A 10,470-nucleotide genomic window follows, 5' to 3' on the forward strand; every position below is an offset into this window, starting at 1 on the left:
TCCCTCTCCCGAAGGCCTTCTGGCGCTTCCCTCCCTGCAAGAAGCCAAGTTACAGGGAAGCAGGCAGAGGGCCTTCTCGTGGTGACGGCCGCCCTGTGGAACGCCCTTCCATCAGATGTCAAAGAAATAAGCAATTATCTCACTTTTAAAAGACATCTGAAGGCAGCCCTGTTTAGGGAAGTTTTTAAATATTTAATGCTGCCTTGTGTTTTTAATATTTGGTTGGCAGCCACCCAGAGTGGCTGAGGATACCCAGACAGATGGGCAGGGTAGAAATAATAAATTATTATATATTATTATATATCCAAAGCCAACATGAAAGCATTCAAACTCTGACGGAACGGAGCGGCGCACACCTCTTCACAGCATAGACCCACCTTGTCCAGGCAAAGGTTCCCATGTCTCTCGGCAATAGCCTTTCGGAAGCCGTGAGACAGTGGATACAGCATGCTGTGATGGGGGTGCACCGAAGGGAGCCGGTTCTTCTCCAGCTGGTCAGCCACAATACTGACAAGCTTCTTCATTCTCTCGTCGTAATCGGTCCAATCACAGACGATCTGAAAGGGGGCAAAGAAAACCAGGGTTCTAGATTCAGGTAGGTAGCCGTATTGGTCTGATGAAGTCAAAATATATATAAAAATTGTCCAGTAGTGCCTTAGAGACCAACAAAGTTTGTTCTTGGTATAAGCCAGGCACCCCAAGCCTTCGGCCCTCCAGATGTTTTAGACTACAATTCCCATCATCCCCGACCACTGGTCCTGTTAGCTAGGGATCATGGGAGTTGTAGGCCAAAACATCGGGGGGGGCGCAGGTTGGGGATGCCTGATATAAGCTTTTGTGTGCATGCACACTTCTTCAGATACACTGAAGCGGAAGTCCCCAGACCCTGATATACAGAGGGAGAAGTCCCCAGACCCTGCTATATAAGAGTAAGGAGAAGCCCCCAGACCCTGATATATAGTGGGAGGGTGAGTTGGGGTTTTTCTCCGAAGGGTAGTAGGAGTCAATGGTATAAGTCCACCTGCTGGCAACTGTGAATGACTGAAAAAACAAGGGATGGTACGCAGATGACCTGAAATAGTTTTAGGATATTTAGGATAGCAATGGATCCAAACTACAAGAAATAGTTTTAGGATATTTAGGATAGCAATGGATCCAAACTACAAGAAAGAAGATTCCACCTAAACATTAGGAAGAACTTCCTGACAGTAAGAGCTGTTCGACAGTGGAATTTGCTGCCAAGGAGTGTGGTGGAGTCTCCTACTTTGGAGGTCTTTAAGCAGAGGCTTGACAACCATATGTCAGGAGTGCTCTGATGGTGTTTCCTGCTTGGCAGGGGGTTGGACTCGATGGCCCTTGTGGTCTCTTCCAACTCTATGATTCTATGATTCTATGATTCTATGATTCTAGGATATGTAATGAGACACAGTCGTCCACAGGTTGACCATACCGATTGAGTCCTACTACCGTTCAGAGAAATACCCCGCCCCACCCTCCCTCTAAATATCAGGGTGTGGGGACTTCCGCTTCAGTGTATCTGAATAAGTCTGCCTGCACATGAAAGCTTAGACACAGAACAAACTGAGTTGGTCTCTAAAGTGACATTGGACAATTCCTGAATTAGGTGACGCTTTTACCATTACCGTGGTACCTTGGGACTCAAACGCCTCGGTTCCCAAATGCCGGAAACCCTGGGAGTGTTGGCCCTTAAAACTCTGCCTCACCTGCAAACAGTGCGCCAGGTTGCAGTAAGCGTCAGGAAAATCCGGCTTCAGTTTCAAGGCGGTGCGATACGAAGCAATTGCCTCTGGGATGTTTCCGGAATCCTAGAAAGGGAGGGATATTTCAGCAATTGCCACTAGCTTTTTTTCTCAACCATCAAAACCAAAGATGAAGAACAGACAGAAGGCACGATGATCCACACCTGGTAGACTTATAAAGTAACATTCAACAATCATTGGAATAGAACAGGGGTCGGCAAACTTTTTCAGCAGGGGGCCGTCCACTGTCCCTTAGACCTTGTGGGGGCCAGACTAGATTTTGGGGAGGGGGAAAAAGGAACGCATTCCTATGTCCCACAAATAACCCAGAGGTGCATTTTAAATAAAAGGACACATTATACTCGTGTCAAAACATGCCGACTCCCGGCTAGATTGAGAAGGCCATGGGGCCGTAGTTTGCCTCCCCATGCTATAGAATAATATTGAGTATCAGCATGTAAAAATTCAATAGAAACCTACTCTTAACAATTACAATAAATTGTAATTAATCGTACAATAAATGAATATTACAATGAATGATTATTGTAATTGATCATAGAATAAATGTTACAATAAATGGTTATAAAACAATGGCAAGTCACAGTGTCTACAATAGCCGCAGCGAGAATCTTAACAGACAAAGGATGGAAAGGAGAATCCCATCCCTACTAAGTTGGCGTAGCTAGCAAAAAGGCTAAAATACGCAGAATTAGCAAGATTATAATACAGGCAGAATTACGAGAGGTTTTGGAAGAAACATTTCATAGAGAACAGGACACTTGCAGAGTACAGTGGTACCTCTGGATGTGAATGGGATCCGTTCCGGAGCCCCGTTCGCATCCTGAAGCGAATGCAACCCGCATCTGCACGTCGCAATTCGCCGCTTCTGCGCATGACATCATTTTGAGGGTCTGTGCATGCGGCGAAACCCGCAAGTAACGTGCTCCGTTACTTCTGGGTCACTGCGGAGCGCAACCCAAAAATATTCATCCTGAAGCATATTTAACCCGAGATAGGACTGTATTGTCTAAATTTACAGGGGTGCCCAAATTTTCCCAAAGAGGGCCAGATTTGACATGAGGGCGGGGCAAATTTGTTGAGCTGTTTTAGGATTTAACCCCAAGGTTGTTGAGCTCTTTTTAGGATTGAAGTTGTTGAGCATTTGGGGGGGGGGGTTGCCCCAGTAAGTAAACCAGGTTACGCTCCCCGGCCACACGCTGGACATGTGTGGTCTAAAAAAAAATGTTGGGAAAATTTAAATTCTTTGGCAGGTGTGGATTGACAAAGGACAGCAGGAAATATGACAAAACCAATGCATTTTGAGATCTAGGAGAGACGAGCAAAAGGGCGCCATCGGAAATGTGACGTAGGGGTGATTGGAAGTCACAATGAGATTTTTGGGTGTGGAACTCCACCATACTTTCCGTCTATATAAGCCACCCTCTATTTGGGGGGGCTCAAATTTAAGAAAATGAGCCATTCACCCACCCAATCACCCGTATAAGACCTCCCCCCCCCATTTTTATTTCAAAGTAAAAATAGCAATTTTTTCATTTTCCTTTTAAAAAAATTATTTACAAACAAACACATAGACACAAAACAAAATTCGTATTACCCTACCACCCAAAATTTCAGACATTAAAACCACCCTCGTGGCTTCCCTCCACCGCCCCTCACCCTCCTATATAATATTTCACATTGCCATTTTTATTTCCCCCCTATTTATTTATTTATTTTTGATTTCATTTTACATGCTAGTTGCCGTACATTTTCAACACTATACATTACATATATGGATTCCCCACATCTAACCCTATACACAACTCAGCATTTACCCAAATACCCACGTGACTTCCTTCACTCACATTCACATTGCAATTTTTATCTAAATTTATATTTCTTAACTCTTTTAACTTACTATTTATTATTATTATAAACCAGATTTACAAACATTAAACCAAACATATCAACATGTTAGTTTTTGAGCAGTACTTGAACACATAATCTTCAAACCATTTCCATTATATTTTTATTTTCCAGTTTGATTGGTACCTTATTACTGCACTTGACCTTGCCAGTTCTATAAATTCAATTAGTTTCTTTATCCAGTCATCCTTTGTGGGTATATATTTCCTGTTCCAGTTTTGTGCAAGGAGTAGCCTTGCTGCAGCTGTCGCGTATAAGAATAATATCTTCCCATCTTGTGGTATTTCTTTACCTCTTATACTCAGTAAATATGCCTCTGGTTTTCCCCTCTAAATTAATTCTGATCATCTTTTTTATTTCCTCATGAATTTTTTAACGTTTCTGTAGCCCCACCATAAACGTATCGGCGTGCCCTCTGCCTCCTCACACTTCCAGCATAAATTCCAATTCTCCCCTTTTTCTTTTTGTGCCCCATCTCGGTTTGGGACGGCTTTTGCCAGTTGTTTTCCTTTTGTAAAAACTAAGATTCCCCTGCTGCCCCCCCCCCAGTTTTTTTTTAAAAAAAATAGATTTAGCAGAGACACAAAGCTTACCTTATGGATGGAAGCGAGGTTGCTGTGGGCATCGGCAAACGCAGGATTTATCTGGATTGCTCTTGTGTAGCATTGCAGAGCTCCCTGGACGTCTTGCATTTCCTTCAAGGTGTTCCCCATGTTGGAATAGGCGTCTGCAAAAGTGGGACTGATTCTGACATGGAGGGGGAGAGAAAAAGTGCCATTTTGGTACAAAAATACTCTGAAGTTACGCTGGAAATGTAAGGGTCAAGAAGGCTCTTTCTATCCTATACGGTGGTCTTTAGGGCAGTTCATTAAAAAAACTTTTTTAAAAAATGCCTTCTCCAAAGCCTTCACAAAATAGGAAAACGTCCAAGAAAACAGCTATTTTCATGGAGGGTTGAGATATTAACTGATATGCACAAAATTTCAGATATAGCTATATAATCCCTAGTGTAGTAAGATAAGACCTTGGGAGCAGGCATCTTCAAAAAAGTGTTTTTTTATGAACCACCCTAGTGGTCATGTGAGACAGTGAGACCTTGGTTCTCAAATGTTTTTTATACAGGTTTCTTTATACAGAAGGTTTTTTATACAGAAAGGTTCAGCATTGTGGCATCCTCTTCATACGGACAAGCAGCACTTTCCTTTTGGGAAATTCCATGCTCCTCAATTCTGGCAATTATTAATCACTCTCAATTCCACCCTAATAATTGCCACCTGCCCGGATTTTAACTTGTCTGAATTAATTTTTATTTGAATTACTTGATGTCTGCTTTTAGGCTCGTTGTGTTGTTTTTATGATGTTAGCTGCTCTGAGCCCAGCCTTGGCCGGCGAGGGTGGGATACAAACAAAAACAAATTATTATTATTATTATTACTACTACTCAAACGCTTTGGTTCCCAAATGCCGAAAACCCAGAAAAAGTGTTCCAGTTTCCAGGCGTTTTTCGGAAGCCAAACATCAAATTTGGCTGTCAGCTATTCTTTCTGGGGCGCCTGCACCAATCAAACAGACTTCGGGAACAGATTAAGTTTGGTGCTTTGGTTTTTGCAATTTATGTGGTGTTTTTGTTTCGGAGGCTTTTTTGGTTCATTTGTTTTTGCGACTGTGCGGATCCCAGTTTAGTTACTGATTGATTGATTGATTGATTGATTGTGTGATTGCAGAAACGGATAGAAGCCCCGGTCCCCATCCGAACAATGACTATCATCAGTGCAGGTGAGGAAAAAAAATAATTTTCATTTTTATCATTTACAAGACTGTTGTATTTATTTTAGAGTACAGTACATGGATGACTGCTTTCATTTTAGGGATCAGTGGTCTCGTTAGATAGTAAAATTCATGTTAAATGGCTGTTTTAGGGATTGTTTTTCAAAGTCTGGTACGGATTAATCCGTTTTGCATGACTTTCTATGGGAAAATGCACCTTGGTTTTGGAACACATTCAGTTTGAGAACCAAGGTACCACTGTATAATTAACTGGGGGGGGGGGGAGAGAACATTTGTGTAAAAACCAGAAGCCTTTCTAATAGGTTTAACGGGTGAAGAAATACCAAGAGACCTAAAAAGACAGTGTATTCTATTTATGCCAGAATGTTCTTAGCCCGGATGTGGAAGGAAGAGAAGGTCCCAACAAAAGAAGAGTGGATTATCAAAATGACTGTGAAGATCAGACATCAAGATGATAGGAAATTTAAGCAAAGAAAAAAGTTAAAAGGACAAAATGGGGAAAATAATGAAGATGAAATGTGAAAAAGCATGGTGCAAAAACCTTAAGGATATAACCATCGTTAGTTCAAAGATGGCAAAATTAAGGGAGAATGAGATAGGCAGGAGAAGTAAATATTTAAAAAACCAGAAGAGGGAAGCTGGGGGAGATTGGGATTCATCTATGCTGTCTGCAAGAATGATGTTTGTGTTGAATATAAAATGCTAAAACTTAATAAAAACTATTTATATATAAAAAAAAATTAAACAAGAATGGGAAAAATTTATTGAATACCTTAAAGATACATATTTAGATAATAATAATAATAATAATAATAATAATAATAATAATAATAATAATAATAATAATAATAATAATAATTGTATCCCGCCCTCCCTGGCCGAAACCGGTCTTAGGGCAGCTAACATCAAATATATAACATTAGTATAAAATCAAACAATAATTAAATTACCTCCTAAAAACAAATCAGGATCAAATTAAAATCGAATTAGATGGTTTTCCACAGGCAGGATTGATATAACATTGATGAAGCCAAAGTAGCAAATAAGGAAATGGAATAGAACGAATCATTGTAATTACATGCAAGAAAAGATGGCAAAATATGGAAACGGGGGGTGGGGGGTGGGGGAGAGTCCAAGGGGTTTGTATAATCCCAGTATTGTATATATTGAAAATGTTTGGAGTGTATGGAAATAAAATGATAAAATAAAAAAACTGTAATAATAATAATAATAATAATAATAATAATAATAATAATAATAATAATAATAATATTTATATCCTGCCCTCCCCAGCCGAAGCCGGGCTCAGGGCGGCTAACAACAATCAAAATAGTCCAACATTTTAAAACATTCATTATAAAATTAATTAAATCAAATTAAAATCAAATTAATGGCAACCATCAAGCAAAATTCTGTGCAGGTTGCCAGAGGAGGGAGTCAGTCTGCGCCCTGACCAAAGGCCTGGTGGAACAGCTCTGTCTTGCAGGCCCTACGGAAGGATGTCAGGTCCCACAGGGCCCTAGTCTCTTGTGACAGAGCGTTCCACCAGATTGGAGCCGCAGCCGAGAAAGCCCTGGCTCTAGTTGAGGCCAACCTAACCTCTCTGTGACCTGGGATCTTTAGGGTGTTTTTATTTGCAGACCGTAAATTTCTCTGTGGGACATACCAGGAGAGGCAGTCCCATAGGTACGAGGGTCCTAGGCCGTATAGGGCTTTAAAGGTTAAAACCAGCACCTTAAACCTGATCCTGTACTCCACCGGGAGCCAGTGCAGCTGGTACAGCACCGGATGGATATGATCTCGCAGCAAAGACCCCGTAAGGAGTCTCGCCGCGGCATTCTGCACCCGCTGGAGTTTCTGGGTCAGTCTCAAGGGCAGCCCCACGTAGAGCGAGTTACAATAATCCAGTCTGGAGGTGACCGTCGCGTGGATCACAGTGGCTAGGTCAGGGTGAGAGAGATAAGGAGCCAACTGCTTAGCTTGGCGGAGATGAAAAAATGCCGCCTTTGTTATAGCTGTAATCTGCGCCTCCATGGAAAGGGAGGTGTCGAAGATTACACCCAAACTCTTAACGGACGATGCTGGCACTAATTGCACCCATGCAAGAGATGGGAGTTGCCCCCTCAATCCCATATCGCTCCGTCCCAGCCAGAGGACCTCTGTCTTCGAAGGATTTAACTTCAACCGGCTCCCACGTAACCATCCAGCCACAGCTTCCAGACATCTGGTCAGTGTATCTGGGGCCGAGTAAGGATGGCCATCCATCAACAGATAGAGTTGGGTGTCATCGGCATACTGATGGCAACCCAGCCAAAAACTCCGGACAAGCTGGGCGAGGGGGCGCATAAAGATGTTAAAAAGCATCGGGGAGAGTATCGCACTCTGAGGCACTCCACACACCAAGGAGTGGCGCGATGACAATTCCCCCCCCAAGCGCCACCCTCTGTCCCCGACCGGAGAGAAACGAGCGCAGCCATTGAAGGACTGTGCCCTGGATCCCCACGTCGGCAAGGCAGTGGACCAGAGCCGTCTCGGTCCCATGACCAGCGCGGAAGCCGGACTGGAATGGATCGAGAGCAGATGTTTCATCCAGAAACCTACCAAGCTGTTCAGCAACCGCTCTCTCAATCACCTTACCCAGGAATGGAAGATTCGAAACCGGGCGGTAATTGGATAGATCTAAAGGATCTAATGATGTTTTCTTTAAGAGCAGACACACCACTGCCTCCTTCAGTTCCCCTGGGAATATCCCAGTGCCAAGGGACAAATTGATGATATCCCCCAGGGGGGCCCGCACCTTGTCTGGGCACGCTCTAATCAGCCAGGACGGGCACGGGTCAAGAGGACAGGTGGTGGGCTTTCCAGCTCGGAGGAGTCTGTCCACATCGGCTGGAGATATCCGGTCAAAGTGGTCCAATACTGGACCCGAGGACAGTCGAGGGGCCTCCAGTTCCTTTATTGTATCCAAATTGGCAGGGAGGTCATGGCGGAGCAACAGGACCTTCTCCGCAAAAAAGCTCGCAAATGCCTCGCAGCTGTGTGTCGAATTGTTATTTAAATTTGGCTGTCCTTCAAGGGACAAAAAATAAAATAAAAATAAAAATAAAAAATAAAAAAACCTAAAAGAAAAAGAGAAAGTGCTTTATCCACAAGAGGAGAGCTTTCCCACAGGCACCAGACCAGCGCATGAGGAGTAATAATAATTATTAACAACAGCAACAATAATTTATTATTTATACCCAGCCACTCTGGGCGGCTTCCAGCAAAAGATTAAAATACAGTAAGGAGGAGCTCTTTCAATCTATTTTCCCCATGGCTTTGGAAGCTCACCTGATGGCCTCCTTGTAGTGCATGAGGGCCTCCTGGAGCTTCCCCTGCTGTTGCAAAACACTGGCTAAATTTGAATGCGCAGCTGCAAACTCCGGGAAGACCTGCGGGGAAGAAGCTCACTCTTAGTTTCCCTGAGAAGCATTCTAAAGAGATGGAGGCTGCTCTTTGAGGCTCAAAGGTTGTGGGCGTGAAATAAATCCTCATTTGGATTGACTTGCAAAAATTAAGGAGGAGGAGGAACCTATGGACTGCCTTTTTAGCATGCATAGGAAATACTGTTGGGAGATCAGACTGTCAAATGACCAATGCCGTATTTTAAAGAGCCCCTCTTTGATGCTCAAATGTGGCAGGGGCTGGCTGCAAAATAAATCACCGTTTGGAATGATTTGTGGTAATGATAATAATAATAATAATAATAATAATAATAATAATAATAATAATAATAATAATAATAATGGGCCTATGAACTGCCTTTTTCGTACGCATAGGAAATACTGTTAGAAAATAAGACTGTCAGGGGATCAAGCTCAGCCGACACAGAGAACAGCATGTGCCCAGCTTTTATTTCAATTTCTGTACCGTTCCTTAACACCTTGCATTGTTCTTCTGATGAAAAAGCAGATTTTTGGTCATTCCAGGAGGCCTAGGAATATAAAAAGGGGGACAGACCCTCTTCCTTCCAAAAGGGACTTATCGGACCATGCTTTGTCGAGCCTCAAAATGCTACTTCACTTTCACTTCTTCACCATTATTTCCGTTATTGATCAAGAAAAATTTGATTGGCGATTTTTAAAAAGACCCAGACTAGGAGTCCAGGGTACGCATGCCTAACCCTTATATGTCAATTTAATTGTTGTAATTCTCCACGCACGTACCTCAAGAGCTTTCCGGTAGAGGCGGACAGCCTCCTCGATATTCCCTTGTTCTCGCTTGATGTTCGCCAGGTTATTAAGAGAATCCGCGTGAGTCGGACATAAACGGAGAGCTGTATTGTAGCATTCCTCGGCTTCGGCAACCTTCGAAACACAAAACAGAGTTTTTACACGAATATTAGTATGTCTTTCACAGGAGCCCAAAAGGCTGCTCTGTGATGTGATGGCTGGATTGAGGTTTGATACGGCCCCTCAGCTCCTGACGGTAACTTGGTATTAGAGCGGTTCATAAAAAACTCTTTTTTTGAAAATGCCTGCTCCAAAGTTCTTCTCTTACCAACAGTAGAGATTATATAGCTATATCTGGAATGGCATGCATATCAGTTAATATCTTTTATATATATATGCCAGCTGTCCTTTGTCAACAACCAATTGTTGCTGTTTTTTATATTGAATATATGCTATATGGTAACTGTTGCACCTCATAGGTAACTCAAGCCTTCTGCACGTCACAAAAGATGTATTTTATCAAAGTCATTGTTGAACTGAAATACAATTAAGAAGTATATTAATAGTGAAATGCAATTAAGAAGAAGCATATTAACAGTAAAACCCCACAATTGTTGAGCCTTTTTTAAGGATTTGACCTCAGAGGTGCTGACCTTTTTTTAGGATTAAAGTTCTTGAGCTTTTTGGGGGGAAGTTTTGCCCTAGTAAATAAACCGCCACGAGGGCCGGATTAAATCGACCAGAGGGCCAGATTAGGCCCCTGAACTGGACTTTGGACATGCCTG

General features: G+C 42.6%; 1 protein-coding gene across 1 annotated transcript; it reads right to left on the reverse strand.

The window, feature by feature from the left end:
• Positions 1-325: 325 nt before the first annotated feature.
• LOC308578142 (uncharacterized protein) lies at positions 326-4,399 on the reverse strand (the record flags this gene model as incomplete). Its single annotated transcript, XM_081178407.1, has 4 exons — positions 326-330; positions 374-557; positions 1,725-1,826; positions 4,280-4,399. 4 exons carry the CDS (start codon positions 4,397-4,399, stop codon positions 326-328), a joined length of 411 nt encoding a protein of 136 aa, XP_081034533.1.
• Positions 4,400-10,470: the final 6,071 nt, after the last annotated feature.

Source organism: Podarcis bocagei (genome assembly GCF_964188305.1).
Source record: "Podarcis bocagei genome assembly, chromosome: W".
Classification (NCBI taxonomy): Eukaryota; Metazoa; Chordata; class Lepidosauria; order Squamata; family Lacertidae; genus Podarcis; species Podarcis bocagei.